Consider the following 18325-nt stretch of genomic DNA (forward strand, 5'->3'; position numbering starts at 1 on the left):
TGAATTAATTATTGGGTACATATCAAGACCATCAATTAAATACACATGTTCCTGTGAAATGTAAATTTTGTCCAGCCTAGCCCAGTTTTTGTATCTTGGGGAATAATATGTAAATTCACTACAAACTCTTAGTACTGAATTCTCATCTTCCATGCCAAATATTTTCATAACTTTCTTCAAAGGTCTACCCTCCTTTGTTATACTTTCCCTCCTGGGCTCCCAGACATTTCTTTACTGCTACATATCAAATTCAACTCCCCACCTACCAGTAATATTCCTTGCTGAAAGCTGATTATTTGTCCCAGAATTTTCTTAAGCACCATTATAGCAGTTTTAGGTGGAATATATATATATATATATATATATATATATATATATATATATATATATATATATATATATATAATCAGTGTATTCCTGCTCCCTTGCCAGTAGTCCCTCAGGACAATAAATCTACCATTATTATCTTTTTTATCCTCTTCTATCACTAGTGTGTCTCCTGAAGCATACTTATTTGCACTCTACATTTTATTATAATTCACTCCTCTTTCTTTTTTGTATTTATCTGTGAGATCATTGACATTTAAAGACAATACAGAAAGCATCATTGTATTAAAAGTTATTATTCCCACCTTTTATATACAAAAGCTTTTTTGTTAAATGTCTAGTTCCAGCTTTTATGTTACATGCATACACTGTTTGGCAGGCTGAACTTTTATACAGTTGTTTCTTGTCATATCCATTTGAGCCTATTTCACATCTTACAATTTTTTTGTTTTATTGAAAAACCTCAAAGAAAAAAAACACACCCCAATACCCCCTAAAACCTATTAACTTAATACTAGTACACATAAAACTACTAAGTTTTAACTATTAAGAAAACAATGTTTACTTAGAATTAACTTTCTCCCTACTCTTCCTTCTCCCCACATGCTTCAGGGATCTAAACCTTGTCATCACAATAAACAAAACATGCTGGAGGGATAGGTTCCTCCTCCCAGAGACTCCACAGACTCTGGAATAGACTGCCCATACATGTCATGCAAAGTGCCTTTTTGGCCCTCTTCAAAAGGAACCTTGACAATTGGATGGGAGAAAGAAAATTCACCCCGGGGGTCATGTCAGTCACCCTGCTAGACAGGGGTCCAGGGAAGTAAATAGTGTGGGAAGAAATAGCCAGAGAATTGTTATGGGTAGACTTGTATAGGCCTTAGGGCCGATAGCCTAGTACCAACATATGAACCTATGAACCTTGAGTATTTTTTTAAACATTAATGACATGAAAGAGGGCATATACTTTACAGTCCTCTACAAGTCCAACAAAGTCCAAAAAAGTCAAATATTTCCAGATTTTCTTGCACTGTCATATTTCACAAATAAAATTATTGCTTTGTAATCCCAAATTTGTCAATTTCCAAGTTACTTGTTTTATTGTTGTTCATCTCCATCTTCCAAATCCCATCTCTGCTTCATTTTCAAAGTGTCCTCAATTCTTCTAGTCAACTCTTATGCTCTCTTCCTTCTCTCCATCATTTTCCATTGAAACAATGGAAAATAAGTTTCACTGGCACAGTCTCTCTGTGGTCTTTATTACTTCTATTTCACAGCTCACTTTTTATTGGACAGAATTCTGTATTTCCTCCTTAGCATGCACTTCATCAAAAAATGATTTTCTCCCTCCAGGGACGAATATTCTGAAGATAGCCGCATACAGCAGTTTGGCCTGCCTATTGACATTCCCTGGTTAGTGGAATAAATGTACTCCTCTTCTGCCTGGTGTACAATGAATAATAATTTTCCATGAATACTCTGATGCCTCGCACTTTTAGTACTTTGTCCTTCTGCCACTGTTTTATCAGAATAAACTCCTTCTGCTGATAGGACCGCATCTTTACTATTACAGGGCTAGGTTGCTTTCTCAAAACTATGTTTGGAGCATATTCATGATGTGTCCTTTCAATTAACAACTGCTATAGAATACCAATCCAATTGCTTGTTTGTGCTTTCATAAAATTAAAGCAGTCTGTTCCTATGTGCTCTGTCCTCCAATTCTATTATTTTTTGAAACATTTCTTGAGCAGTCTCATATTCAGGCAGACTTTTCTTCATTTTGACCTCTGGTTTTTGCAGTTTTATCACTTCACCTGAATATCTGTTTAAATCTTCTTCCATTTTTCTAGCCTTTTGTTGTTTGAGTTGAAATACTCCATCACTGTTGTGTTTATTTTAACCAGGTCTGTGTTTTCCTCTAGTTTAATGGAAGTCATGTCTGGAGCTTGCACTGCTTTTTACTGAACAGCTGCAGTACTTTTCCCATTCAGTGTTTTTCCTCAGCTTTTGTAGCTGATTTTCCTTCAAATCCTCTGTATTTCTTTTTTCCTAGTATCCAGGCAGTGCACTTACTAGTCAGTTACTGAAATGTACCCAGAAACACAAAAGTCCACTGGCCTTCCCTGCTGAGTTTCTGCTTTCACACTGACAGAGCTAGAATTAAGCTGTTAATTAATGTGCAGCCATTTAAGAAGTTCCTGATCCCTAAGTGTCTTGATCCAAAGTGCAGGGAATAGATATAATCCCTAACACATTAGTTTCAAAGCACCTGCCATCAGTGCTATTCCCACATTATAATGTGCCATAGGCAGGATTGCCATGGTAAACTATTAAAATGGTGGAGAGAGAATGGAGGCTAGATACTTATCGAGTAGAGTCATGTAGTCTCTACTTCCAGCTTTAGTTTAGGGTAACATTTAATCACCTTAAATAATTTTACTAATGAAATCACTCACCCTGACCTAATTGTACTGATTTACTTTAAAACTAAATGTTGATTAAAAATATGTCTGCAAATCTAAACTATTTCAGTGCCCACAATTGTGGCAGTTGTGTCAAATGCCACAGTAAAATAATGCCGGACAAAAGGCATTATAGACATATAATCGGGTATCACAGCAAGTAAAAAAATGCTAATGGATCAACTGCCAGAACTCACCTCATCATTAGGAATCAAGACCCCTCATTCATACTTTGCCTTCTACTTTCCCTTTCTTAGCTATACCAACTCTATAATTACACACTATGATTAAAGGAAAAGCACAATGCAAGAATGAATACAAGTAGCCAAAGCAACTGTGATCTTTTACACACGAAACATAGAAAGCAATAACATCAGGGAAGAGAGAGACAAGAGTTGTCCAGTTAGATGGCAACCACTTGCAGGGAAACTATAGGTAGTAGCATTTATTTTGTTGATTGAGGCTTCATTCCCTTGGTCTGTATTTGCAAACTGAGTGGGTGAATGTTTTTTTTTTTCTTTTTAAGCCAGGATGAAATCTGCCCTTGAAAAAAAGATGATTGTATCTACAGGATTGTATCCAGTTAAACAATCAAAGAAATAAATACTGAAAAACAAAATGACAACTCTGTGCTTATGCATCCTCCACTGAGTGACAGTATGAACAGACTATATTCCTAACATGTCTTGGGAAAACACACTTAAAACATACCATATCAAATGAATATGAACAAAATTGTTACAAATGAAATGATTATCAATGCAGAAGAAATATACATTCTTTGGTAAGAACTCACCTTCATAAACTGTTCCATAGTTTTTGAAGCCAGTGAATTAGACCTGAACAGTGTGTTTGTGTCTGCTGTGGACAGAAAGAATAATAAAATATTACAAGTGGACTCAAATTTCTACAACTGAATCTTGCTTAAGCTTGTCTGACATTACATTTCTACTGACATTGTTAAATATTACCTAATTTATTTACATGGCTATTCATTTGTCAACCAGTTGAGTGGGCTGATGCAACTGGACTGCTTTCATCCATGTCATTGGAGTATGAAGAAAAACAAACATTAACTTCATTTACTTTATGGAAACATACCAAGTACTATTATATTTAAATTATATAATAAGAAAATAATATTAATAAACATCTTAGTCCTTTGCAAAATGTGTGCTATGGGGGTTAAGTGAGTAATGTGTTTTCTTCAGAATGAATGACTTTACTTCAGAGGTGAAAGCTAGTAATTGTTGGAATGAATGAATATAAGAAGGTAGTTTCTATAATATTGGCTCCAAGTGGAGAAAGCCTTGTTCTAAGTAGTTAATTTGTGAAAAGGCCAAGATAGAGTTTTAAGATGAAAAGGCAGAACTGAAAATTATAGATGTGTGAGAGTATGAGGAATTTATTTAAGTAAATCTGAGAAAGCAAAAACACTTTGAAGTACAAAGAGGTGTAGGTAGTGAGGCAACTTTTCCCTCTGGTACAATAATTCTCTCATGAGAAGGAGGTGGTGGTGAATGAAATAGAAGACAGTAGTGTGTGATGCCTAGTATAGGTTTACAGTGGTAGCCGAGACAAAAGTGATAGTTCATTGTACTGGGAAAATAAACAGCTTTTATCCAGACTGTGCCTGGCCATTGGAATATAAGGCTTGGAATGTAATGAGCAGCCTTGAATGGAGAAAATACTTCAGTATTTAACCTATCCACGTGGGTTAAAAAAGAGCGGGTGAGAGGTTAACTATGAGCCACATTATTTAAATTTATGAACATTTTCTATGGTAGTTGAGCTCAGACACAGATTCAGACTGAAATTGGTCAGCTGTGATCAGTGCTCTTCCCCAGTTAACAGATGTAAATAAAATAATGTTAATAATTAGGTAGGCACACTATGACAGATCACTTTAGGACCTCAGGTAATCAAAACATCTGAATGCTGTTAAACCTCAATTGTACTTCTCTGTCTCCCACTTAGGTGCTCCAAAGCTTTTGTAACTAGTGTGTCACAGACCAATTCCTTCTCCAACTAAGTAGTTATTTTTTGCACAAAATTATCAGAACTTGTGTTTGCTTTGTGTTTTATGTTGTCATAATGATTCAGGTTTCAGCAGACTTAACAAGTTCTTCCAATTAGAGGAAGTTATAATAAACTGGAAATAGATTTTTCTAACTTAATTCCTTTACCTCAGTTGTCAATTCATTATGATAACTTTCTACTTCTAGCTATCAGGTTGCGATATTTGGTTAAATGGGGGCAAAAAGGTTGCATTAAAATACGATAATGCCAGAGGCATTAAAATACGATAATGTCAGAGGACTTCATAGACTCTTCTAGGAACCACTTCCTATTTTCAAGTACACATTCCCTTAACTCCTTTTGAAACTTTTTAAAACTCATTTTTCTTATTTATTAACAATTCTTTCATTGATCTTCCACAATGTCAAGCTCCTCTCTATACATATGATATTCTTCTTCCTAATTCTAGTAAAACTTCTACCATTCTACATCATTTGTAAAATGATTTATATGTCCTTTAGAACTGGTTAGCAATTAACATGCTAGAAATTAATACCAAGAAGTCTAATGTTTTTACTTGGAATAGTCAAAAAACTTCTTAGTTATTAACCACCATTAGTTACAGAATCTATGGGAACCCCTATTCCAAATGTTCAAGAGCAAAAATAGCTAGGCATTATATTTGACCAGACAATAACTTTTTTAATATCATGAAGATCAACGAGCCCACAATTAAAAGCTGCCTATAGAATTTGAAATTTGCTGACACCTGAAGCTTAGGGAGTGATAGTACTTCAGATTTTCATACCATGATTTGAATATACACCCCATCCTTGCCTTCAGTTCATCATGGAATACCTCAATACTACAAAAACTAAAAATAAGATCTCTAGATTTATTCACCTAGCACCTAATGCTGAACATCACTACTATACGATCAAGAAAGCTAACTGGATGGCCAACTTAAAGCAATGAATTTTGAGAGCTCCATAAACTAGTATAATAATATAGCAACATGTTATTATTTTCATGTTTAAAATGTCAGAAATCTATAGATAAACTACTAAACTACATAAATATCAATTTTGGTGGTGATATACCAACATTTTTCTGTCAAGTAACTTGGAGATGTATTGAGTCACTGAATAGGAACAACTCAAGGAATTCTCATCCAGATGCTGCTTTGAAAAAAGAACTGCAATTGATGACATCTGCCTTACAGGAACCATCTTTGAAGATGGATGGCTTTAAAAATGACTTATAAAACCTCAAATTAAATTATCAGAAACAGACTGATACTCTTAATGAACTATTACAGCAACACCATACAAAAATAACAAATAAAGAGACTTCTCTAAATGACATTGAAGGGAGTCTCAGAGGAAGAATTCCAAAAATAATTCCTGCTTAAACAGAATACATGGCTGCTTAACAAAATAGATGACTTAGAAAACAGGGAAAGTGTAAACAACATAAGGATCTTTGGTCTGCCTGAAAACACTGAAGGAGAAAACATTATTTCATTCTTAACAACCTGGATTCCTGAATTTTTAAACTTGAAAGAGGGACTTTCATTTGGAATTGAAAGGGCACATAGAGCACTGAGGAAACTTGCTTCTAACTCAACAAATACTCTACCTACATCCAAAGTCATAAAATTTGTTTCATTTCTAGACAAGGAACTAATATTAAAATCTGCTTGGAGAAAATTATCCTTAAAATCCAATCAAAGCCTGATAAGGTTTGAAAATGATTATTCTTCCAGAATACTAGAACAAAGGAAAAAAGTCTGGCCAATACAAACAAAATAACATTAAAGGACAGCTGGCCTTTCCAGCCAAGATAAAAACACTTTTTGCCAATGAGATGAGAACCTTTAATGACTCAGAAGAAGCTACTATATTCATCAAAAACAACAACATAGTGTCTATCCCAGAAGAAATGGAATGGATGGCCCCTACTCTTAAAAGAATAAAATAAACAAATCCTTGGACTGATGCTAGAAAGAAGAAACAAAAAACTGATTCCAAGATAGCTGTCCCAAAAAAATAACTCTTATAGCTATATCTCTCAAAGTATCAACTAATATGGTACATCACTTGTCATCTGTTTTTATTTAAAAAAAGGAGGGTTTCTTAAACAACGGAGAAATGTAATGATGTATTCAGAATGTTCAAAGAGTCCAATAATTCTTCACAAACAAAAGTAGGTCAAGATGGGTTACTCTGGAGCATTTCTCCCCAGGCCTCCGCTGAAAACAGGATCTGTGGAACCTAGTTGGACCTTCCCGGTCAACAATTGTTAAATAAAATAAATAAATAAATAAAATATTTACATTATATAGAAGCCAAACAAAGAAACATATAATACAAACATAGAAGTTTATATTCCCCTACTTAAACTCAATGAATACTTATCTTGTTCATTTTTCATTGTTTTTACTTATAATAATTTAAGTAATTAATTAACTAATTCAACAAGGTACCATTTATCAGAGTTCAGACTCAAATGTAACAAATTAACTTTGTATATAATAGCAGTAACAGTAGACTGTTATGAAAAAAATGCTGTCATGGAGACTAATGCCTTCTTCAGTTAAAGTATGATTTAGAAATGTCATGTATATTCTGGTGAAATAATAGCAGCAGGCTCTTAGTACAAACATCATCATTATTTTGTCTAAATATAGTTGATATCAGTTATGGCAGGTATCACAGCTATGAGTGCTGTTTGATCAATCCTGATATGGTGTGTGTGGATGCAGCTGAGTCTGGCAGCTAGTACAAATGTCATTATTATTCTGTCGAATCATAGCTAATATCAATTATGGCAGGTATAGCTTTGAGTGCTGTTTGATTAAGCCTGCCATGGTGTGTGTGGATGCAGTTATGTCTGGCAGCTGTTGTATGTTGCCATTTTTGTCTCTGGGAAGCTGTGGGATGTGGCTTGTGATCGAGGTTTACTGATGCTTGTGTATTAGGAAGAGACAATTGGTGTTTTAGCCTGGATCCATGGGAAGGGGGTAGATAAAACTGTTATTTGGGATATTTTGGCAGAGAATAGTTTGTTTATACATCTGCTGAGTGACAGGTGGGAAGGCTGGAAGAATGTGTTATCTCTTGCTGTGGCAGCTTGTTGGGAGTTTTTTATTTTTTTTGATCTGTTTGCTCTCGGTTCTTTTCCTGGCTGCTGCCTCACTGAAAGGGAGGGAATTTAGGCTTGAAGCTGCAGTGAAGTGAATCTTTTCTTCAAGTGCATTGTGAGCCTCTGATATGCAGTTCACAGACACACTAACAGAAACAGATGCTCCCAGGTTGCTATGGTAACAGAGACAGAGTGATGATAATGCTTAACGGCTCTGAGGTGCCTCCAAGATGATTCTAGGCAATTAAGTTTTTGGTTTTAAAAAATATATATAATAAAAGGGCTGTTTTAAACCACATGTACACATATTGATGGTCTCCCAACACTTCATTTAGCTCATTAAGTATATTCTTGATAAAAAATAAATAAATAATAAGCGCAATTTTATATGTAAAATGTATTTTGGTCCAAACACATTAAGGACTTACATAAGAGTGAAAGTCTGAGATATTGTGAAAGACTAAGAGCACTTGGTCTTGTGCAGTACCCTTTGCAGTGGTCTGGGAGGTGAGCTTGCTCGGACGTGTTGCACATATGGGGATAGCTGATTCTAAGGGTATTTGGGGTTGCTGAGAAGTGCTAGAGAGTCATCAGATTTCCTTTGTGGAAATATCTGTGGGAATGGAAGGTGTGTTGAGTGGTTCACTGGCAGAGTGGCCACTGCATGGAACAGGCTGGTAAAATGGAACAGGACAAATATTGCTTTGGATATTTTAAGAACAGCCTGGAAACACACCATATGAACTAGCGAATGGTATTCTGGCAAAAATTGATGGGCATTGTTGCCCGTGCTTGAAGTACTGATATATGTATATGTAATGATGGAAATATACTTATAATAAATAAGAAACTAGAAGCGTCTCATAATTTAAAGTCTATGGACTGTATACACATGCTTGGAAGGAGCTAATTATAAGAATAAGCATTATAGCTTGTGGTCTCTCAAATAACTAAGCAACAGCCAAAAAAAAAAAAAACACACACTAATTATGCAATGCATGAGTTTAGTAAACCTAGACATAATATATATATATATATATATATATATATATATATATATATATATATATATATATATATATATAAATTGTCATATAAGATGAAGCAGTCTGCTGAATGTAGATATTAAAGACATGATTTAATAACATGGGCTTGTGTATAACAACACTACTGTCTTAACTTGTCATAAATGACATACACTACATTGAACATCAAGGGAAAAGATGATTTTCTTATATAAGTAAATATGCATAACAAGTCATGTAATTGCTTTAACTTGAATTGTAGTTTTTATAACCCATCTTGACCATATATAATACTTAAGTGGTTACCAAGGTAATTAATGTTTTATACATGAAATCAAACTGACAAAGTTGTTCAAGAGAAACAATAGAAGCCTGAACTTGAAATGTCACAGAATGTAGCAATCATATTCTGAACAAATAGCATTAAATTGACAATAGACACTCAGTTTAATAACATGGGCTTGTATATAATAACACTACTGTTTTAACTTGTCATAAATGACATACACTATACTGAACATCAAGAGAAAACAATTTTCTCATATAAGTAAATGTGCATAACAAGTCATATAATTGCTTTAACTGGAATTGTGGTTTTGTAACCCATCTTGACCATACAAAATATTTAAGCTGTTACCAAGGTAACTAATGTTTTATACATGACATCAGACTGACAAAGTTGTTCAAGGGAAACAATAGAAGTCTGAACTAGGAATGTCACAGAATGTAACAATCACATTCTGAACACATATGATAATCACTCACTTTAACCTTTGCTGATTAAACAAAATATAATGTTGCCATTTAAATCTAAAACGTTCAGTATATGCCATAAAATGGCAATTTATGAATATGGAAAGGGAACTTGTAATCACTAATCACAATAAGTGAATTTGTTGTATTTAACCTATACTTTCACTCATTTTATAATAAGAAATGACAGATATGAAAATCCTTATGTGTAGGAAATGGGGGGGAAGAGGGATGCACTGATAATTAAAATGCACTAACTTTCATCAAGCTTCACATAAAACAAACTTGATGCTTTAAGTAAGTTAACAACAAACAAAGTGATTACTTAAATGCTGGCAAACAATGGAGTATTACTTCTGATATATCCAGTAAAATACATTGTATTATAAACATTAGGTATAAATATTATTACCATCTATTTTTCTTAAGTAATAAGTTTTGAAAGACTTCATCAATAAGGGTGAATATGTTAAACAACTGTGTGCTATAATCTTTTACTGAAGTTTTATATATGATACATCCGACTTTACTATGATTGAACTGCTAGTCATCTTTCATATAAATATTAATTGCTTATACATTAAGTAGACAATTATATTGTATTAGAATTCTGTCTAATCTACAATATTATTATATCTGTTCAAAATAATACAAATATTGCTTATTCCTATTACAAATGTTCTCCATATGATAATTCAATTTATGGAGCTCAGATGTTCTGGATTGTCAAGGTATGAGTGATAATCTGATGGACTTAGGTTTATCCATCAGATTAGGAATCATTTTCATTCCATGGCTAGTGTGGATCATAGTTTTGTTAACATTTATTAATTTAAATTTATTTCATAAAAAACATTTTTAGTATGCCTGACCAAAACATTACTTTACTGGTAAACACAAAGTATAAAACTGATAATTTTCTTTAAAAGCTCAAACATATACTTTATAGTTATCAGAGGAAAATGTTTAATAGTCACAGTAAAACAAAAATACATAGTCTAAATAACCTAAGATGGATTTAACTTTGTTATCTTTAAATACCAATGGCTTAAACAATCCTGGCAAGAGATCAAATGTACTGAAATATTTAAAACTGAACAAAGCACAAATTATCTTCCTTTAAGAAACTCATTTCAAAACAAATGGCAATTACAAATGGAATCCTAAGGAATATAGGAGACTGGCACAACCCACTTATAAGACAAAGACAAAAGGGGTAACAATTTTATGGCAAACAAGAAGTATGTTGTTTGTGCCCCCTCACCCCCATTAATGGTGCATGTGTACATATATGTTTTTGTTATGTTCTCTTTTATATCTATAGATATATGTGTGCATATACCTATATATATATATATATATATATATATATATATATATATATATATATATATATATATATATTTTGCTGTATAGATATATATATATATATATATATATATATATATATATATACACACACACACACACACACACACACACACACACACACACACACACACACACACACACACACACACACACACACAAACACACACATATAAATGTAGACATATATATATATATATATATATATATATATATATATATATATATATATATATCCATGGGTCTACCTGACAACACCGACGCACTACAACACCGACAACGAAATCACTGACACCAAATAACCGAAAGTTCACAAACACAAAACCTCACATGCCCGACACACCACAATCCCGACAATCAACAAACAAAACAAATCCCCTGTCCAAAAGGCACACACACAACACAAGCACACCAAAATCCTTACAAACCCACACTAAACCTTACATACACAACTATCTATAACCTTAACCCAAACCCTAACCCTAAGGTCCGTCACTATCGCACACTCACCTAACCCGCGCCCTAACCCTAACTCACTTAACCCACCCCTAACCCTAAAGACAGTCACTACCGCACACTCACCTAACCCGTGCCCTAACCTTAACTCACTTAACCCACCCCTATCCCTAGAGTCCGTCAATATTGCACACTTACGTTACTCGCACCCTAACCCTAACGTCCGTCACTACTGCATACTTACACAGCCTTTTCACATGTCGGTGTTCTCAGCATTGGGGTTTTCATCTATCGGTCATCTCAGTTTTCGATCTTCTGGTGTCAGTGTTCTCATCGTTGGCGTTGTCAGCTTTCGGCATTGTCAGGTAGACCCATATATATATATATATATATATATATATATATATATATATATATATATATATATATATATAGATGTATGCATATGTATGTATATAGGTTTATATTTATATATATATATATATATATATATATATATATATATATATCTACATATATAGATATGTTATATCTATTTCTGTATATATATATATATATATATATATATATATATATATATATATATATATATATATATATATATATATATATATATATATATATATATATATATATACACATACATACATTTACATGTTTAAATACATTTCCTGTACTGTTGAATGACTGGGCTGGATGATATGTTTGTGAAAACATCAGAGTTATGTGTATCTGACATGGCTTAGTAGTAAATTACTTTGGCTATGGTGTGCAGGGTTCTGCGTTTGAGCCTTGCAGAGGCTGTTTATTTTATTGCTGGGCAAAACATGGGCCGCTGGATACAGAGTGATCTTTCTTATACTCAGTTAGCTTCTAAATTGCTTACCCTGTGTAGGTATTGCTTACCCCACGTAAACAAGCTTAAACCCGCTTACTGCTGCTTAAATTGCTTACTCCCACTTACCCCCATGCTAATTTCTTTAAAAGAAAACAAAAAAGGGTTGATAGGAAAGTGGTGAAAATGGGGAACAAAGAGGGAAAGACAGTAGGGAAATAACTAGGGATGTGCAGGAGGGTGTAAGGAAGGTCCATATCTGTACATTTCTTCTCCAGAAACAGCTGTGCATATATACTGAATTTGGAGGTAGATGTGGACACTCAAACCCCTGAGATAGGCGCGAGGACAACAATAATATGTTTTGATTCCAATTAGACCAGATTACATGTGTCTAGTGGACATATGTGCGAAAAGGACAGTTATGTATGGGGCGATATTTTTTGGGGGGGAACAGATTGCCCTTTTTTCAGGTGAGAGTGGGATGTTTGGTAGGGATATTAGGTATATTTGGGGAGGTAGGTTGGGTAGGTTAAACCAAAAGCTTTTGTAGGTTGGGTAGGTTAACAGACAAGACAAAAAAGACGCATACAGGGGCGGTATATGACACATGTGGGGGGTAAACACCTTGATGGGGAGGGTTGCTGGGAAATTGGAAGCCCATGAATCCCCTATTGGAACAGTGGGACTGAGTTCAAAATCATTTATAAGTATGAAAATAAAGAAGCCTTATGGCATTAGTAATAGTTAAATATAATAACAGAATATAGATCCTATCCAATTTATACTGGTTCCCAGGCATTGGAACAGGAACTGTTAAAAACACTTGGATTTAATTTCCAATAATTATAAAGGCAATTTAATATTAGGAGGAGATTTTAACTGTATATTTGATATTTCTGAAACTACAAATAAAAGACCACTGTGTACATTTGCTGTATCAAAAGCTTTAAACAAGTGGGTGGAATCATTTCATCTTGTAGATACTTACAAATTTAAAGAAGATAAATCTTTGTTGTTTTCCCATCAAGATCACAGATTTGGTACCCAAACTAGAATAGATAAAATATTTGATCCCCATGACTTGCACTCTAAAATCATTAATTTCTCAATCACTTCCTGCCCCTTTTTAGACCACAATTCATTGATACTAAAACTTCAAAATGGGTACAAACCATTAATCTTTAACTCCAGAATTCCAGCATATATATAACTAAAATTAAAGAGTTCAAACCCTGGTTATTATCTGAATTACAGTTCTTCTTAGATATTAATTACACTGCAGAGCTAAATAAAATAATGATATGGGACTCATTAAAAGCTTACATATATGGTAATATCCTAACTTGGTTTAAAAAATCAGAGAATGGGATTCTGAATTATTAGATCTACAATCCAAACTTTTGTCAGTAAAAGCTGAAAAAATCAAAATAATTTGGAGATGAAAAAGAAAGTAGAAGTATTAAACAATAAATACAACAAAATTACAACACACAAAAATAGTTTAACTTTAGAAAAACTAAACATTAATACCTTGGCCACTTCTCCCAAGTATCTGCATTATTTAGCCACAAGAATCAAAATACATTCAAAAGCTAATAACATTAAAAATATCTTCCATGAAAAGAAAGGGAAAATGTCTCGGATATAGGTGACATTCTTGATGTCTATAGAAATCACTATATGGAACATTTCCAAAAAGAAAATAAACATATTGATCTAGTAAATTTAGATGAAAAATGTTCTGATATAAAAAAATACCAGAAAAATTAAAACTAGACCTGCAAACACCCATATCATACAAAGAAATTACAGATACAATAAAAGAGAATAAAAATAATAAAGCTCCAGGTATAGATGGCATAATTATGGAAATATATAAACTTTTTTCCTTCAAAGATGCTATCTCTCTTCCATAAAACTCAGTTAGAAATTCAGTCACAAGCTTTAATACCACCATCTTGGAGATACTCCTTAATCACACTAATCCTAAAAGAAAACAAATACCCAAACCTCTGTATCTTATATAGACCTATATCATTATTAAATAATGAAAGAAAACTCACAGCAGTTTCCAAATAAAACTTGTAATCCACAAAATGAAGCAGCCTTTCAGGCAAAACAATAAAGCCCTGAGCCGGGTAAGCTTGGAAAATTGTGAAAAAACCCACAGACGGCTCAGCACACTTCAGTTCACTTTATTCCACAGAAACACAGCACATTAACACTCCACCATACATTTTCATTTCGTTTTTCGATCGGAGGAAGTGATTTTTAAAACGAAAATGTATGGTGGAGCATTAATGTGCTGTGTTTCTGTGGAACAAAGTGAACTGAAGTGTGCTGAGCCATCTGTGGGTTTTTTCACAATTTTCCAAGCTTGCCCTGCTCAGGGCTTTATTGTTTTGCCTAAAAAGCTGCTTCATTTTGTGGATTATTAAATAATAGAAACAAAGAATGCGAATCGTACCAAATGTCGATGCTCCAGAGAGGGCGTCAGCAAAATGTATCCAAAAAGCTCGGACACCAAAAGTATAAAATAATCCTCCGTTTATTTGTTAAAAACACCAAACACCAAGGTAATAGCAACAACAATAGGTTAAGGGCTTTCGTCTGATTAGCATCAGACTTCCTCAGAACCATGATTAAAACCTTGCAATTGTATTTAAATACATTTTGGCGCCAACAACCTTGCAAGACAGTACATCTTAAAAGGGCAACACTCCTGTGATATTACATACTGTTGAACATCTTTTTGTATGTTTATATATATATATGTATTAATACACAAAATCCTGGTATTTCAAAATGCATGACTGAATTAAGATTCCTGTAACAATACGATACATTGTACAAACTACTCTGTCGTCTAAAATACAATACTACAATATTCATGTCCATAAAAATGAAAATGAAAATATACCTGAACTCAGTGCATGTATCACTAACCGACCTATTCCATCCACAACCAATAGAATGCTCTTCTAAAACTAATGAAGTATAATAATATAAAAATACGTATGTATAAAAACGATGAAAATTTATAATGTACATAGTACAAAGAATGACCATATATTATGAGATGGAATTGGTAGAATAATACTAACATGTCTTACAGATAACTTACTTAGACAGAATATTCTACCTAAAAAAGAAGAAGAACTATAGTGGGTACTACTTAGGTGACTGATGATATAAGGCTGTATAACTAAATAAATGTCTATGTACTAAAAGAAATCCATATTCAAGGGAGGGTAGTATAATAAATATACTGAACTACATATATGAATATAAAAATGAGATAATATAATAGTATAAAAATGTTAAAAATGTTAAAAACTGTATATATTACAACTAATCTGTGAGTAGAGATTCAATACCTAAATTGCTGAGCTTAGAAAAAGTGTGTAAAATAAATTGACTACAGTATCAAGCTATTTTGTAAGGTATCTGTCTACTACTACACAGGTCGTCTAACTAATAATGCTGTACTCATGCGTTCAACTGTAAGAATGGTTTAATGCTAATGAAGTCATTTAACCCTGGACTAGTTGTTGCATCACAGAATATCTGCCATCTACTTTCAAGAGCTGATAGTTTTATCTTCCAGTTACCTTCACTACTAATCGTTTCCATTAGGTCAATGATGGCAAACTTAAAACTGTGGGTGTTACCTTTTTCACAAATGTGTTTACTCAATGCATTATTCATATCTTGCTTCTGAATTTTATATGAATGCTCGTATATCCTGGTTTTTAACTTCCTTTCGGTTTTCCCTATATAATAGGCCGAACAGGATATACAGGTGGCAATGTAGACCACTCTTTGTGTATTGCAATTTCCAGTATGGGCCTTGATATGTGTCTTCAAAACATTATCTAATTTAATATCCTTACTGATATTAATAAAATTACATTGTCTACACATTCCACATTTTTGTGTGCCTCTATTTAATTTCTTGTTAACCCTTACATGTTCAAACAAATATTTCAAATTCTGTGCCGTTTTATATACTGTTTTAGGGTAATTGCTCACTTGTCTACCCTCAGTCTCAGTAAACATTAGTATATCCCAATATTTGTTTAAAATTTCCTTGACTAAATTAGAATAAGGGTTGAATCTAATGACACACACATGCATGGCACTTATTTCCTCTGTTCTACTAGTATTAATAAATGGGACACCTAAAAGAGGCAGATATTTTTTCCCCCATTCACCTTTGACATATTGAGTAATATTATCTAGCATGTCCTCCGGATAACCACAATTCAAAAACATGCCGTGGATTCCTATCAATTCTTTTTCCATAACTTCCTTTTCAGAGGACATACACTGCCCTTTAAATACATTACTGAAAATGTAAGGGGGATGATTGCTGTTAAAATTTTAATAAATATTAGAAAAGGTACTTTTCCTGTGTATACTAGATGTAAAATTTGTACCATTGTTACTAATGTAGGTATCCAAATATGGAATTCCCACCCTATTAACACTATGTGTAAATTTCAAGAATTCAGTGGTGTTATTAATGTATTCTATAAATTCAGTAATCCCATCTAATGAACCATTCCACAAAATGAACAAATCATCTAAAAATCTAGTGTACAGAAGTATTTTACTAAAATATCCACTTTTAAAAACAAACTCTGTTTCCCATTCCAACATAACCATGTTAGCATAAATAGGGGCGCAGGATGCACCCATAGCCACACCCTTAGTTTGCCTAAACTGTTCACCTTGAAATTGTAAATAGTTATGATCAAGGACTAGTCCCATCATATTGACAATTAAATTGACCCTGTCATTACTTAAATTGGAAAACTTACATAGACTGTTGTGGAAATATTCAAGACCTGTGTCTCTAGGGATACTAGAATATAAATCAATTACATCAATTGTAAGGAAAATTACATCCTTTCTCCATAAGTAATGTGTAAGCTTTCCCAAAAAGTCCCAGGAATCCTTAGTTAAATGATCAACCCTTTGATAAACATGTTTTGTCCATTCATCAATGGTAACTCCAATTTTAAATGTCTTTGATAGTGAACCTGATATTATCGGCCTAAAAGGAGGGTGTTTTAAATCTTTGTGTATTTTGGGTATTCCTACGATTGTGGCCATTTTTGGAAACTCAACCCTGATGAACTGATAAATATCATTTGTTATTCTATTGTCCAACAGGTATTCCTCAATGGCCAAATCTATTCTTTTATACCCAATATGAACTTGGTTAGTTGAAATGACTTCATAGTTGCCTGAATAATGTAAAATATTAAAAATTTCACTATTATAGTCCAAAGTATTATATAAAACTACCCCACCACCCTTGTCGGGTTTCATTATTCTAATATGTGGGTTTTGTCTAATGCATCTGAGGCATTCCCTTTCTTCTGTATTTAAATTATCCTTAAATACGTTAGTATAATCTTTTTTCACTCGTATATCTTTGTACAGTTTGTATAAATCTTTACACACTAGTTTCTCATAATGAAGAACTTGTGGGTGATATGTAGGAACCACCACACTCTTTTTCGTAAGCCTTTTACTATAGATATTAATACCAGTCGTACTCTGAGCCTGTTCTTTATTATCAAATAAAAAAGAAAAATTAAGCCTACGACTAAATAACTTAACTTCTTTAATAGTGTCCACAATGTTAAATCGACTGGTTGGTATAAATTTCATACCCTTGGTAAACAAAGAAAAATATCCTTGTGTAACCTCTATATCTGTATAATTAAACACATTAAACCCGTTGAACGAATGAATAATTTGTTTAATTGGATGTAATTCTGCGAATGTAGGTGTACCTGTACCTGCATTGATTAAAGGAAAACTACTCCCTTCATATGTGGTAACAGAATTCTCAGTTTCTCTGCATGACTTTTGACCTTTGTCCCTAGAGCCTCCAACTAATAATGTTGTCTCCTGTA

General features: G+C 33.4%; 1 protein-coding gene across 1 annotated transcript in view; it reads right to left on the reverse strand.

Moving 5' to 3' along the window:
* The window catches only part of RASAL1 (RAS protein activator like 1), a 1855221-nt gene that overhangs the window by 575916 nt on the left and 1260980 nt on the right, over nt 1–18325 (reverse strand). Inside the window, exon 11 of the mRNA XM_044068436.1 lies at nt 3589–3653. Coding sequence (XP_043924371.1) covers nt 3589–3653 — 65 coding nt within the window. The remainder of the gene's footprint in view (nt 1–3588; nt 3654–18325) is intronic.

Source organism: Protopterus annectens, chromosome 4.part0, assembly GCF_019279795.1.
Source record: "Protopterus annectens isolate FY-2018-M chromosome 4.part0, PAN1.0, whole genome shotgun sequence".
NCBI classification, from domain to species: Eukaryota; Metazoa; Chordata; order Ceratodontiformes; family Protopteridae; genus Protopterus; species Protopterus annectens.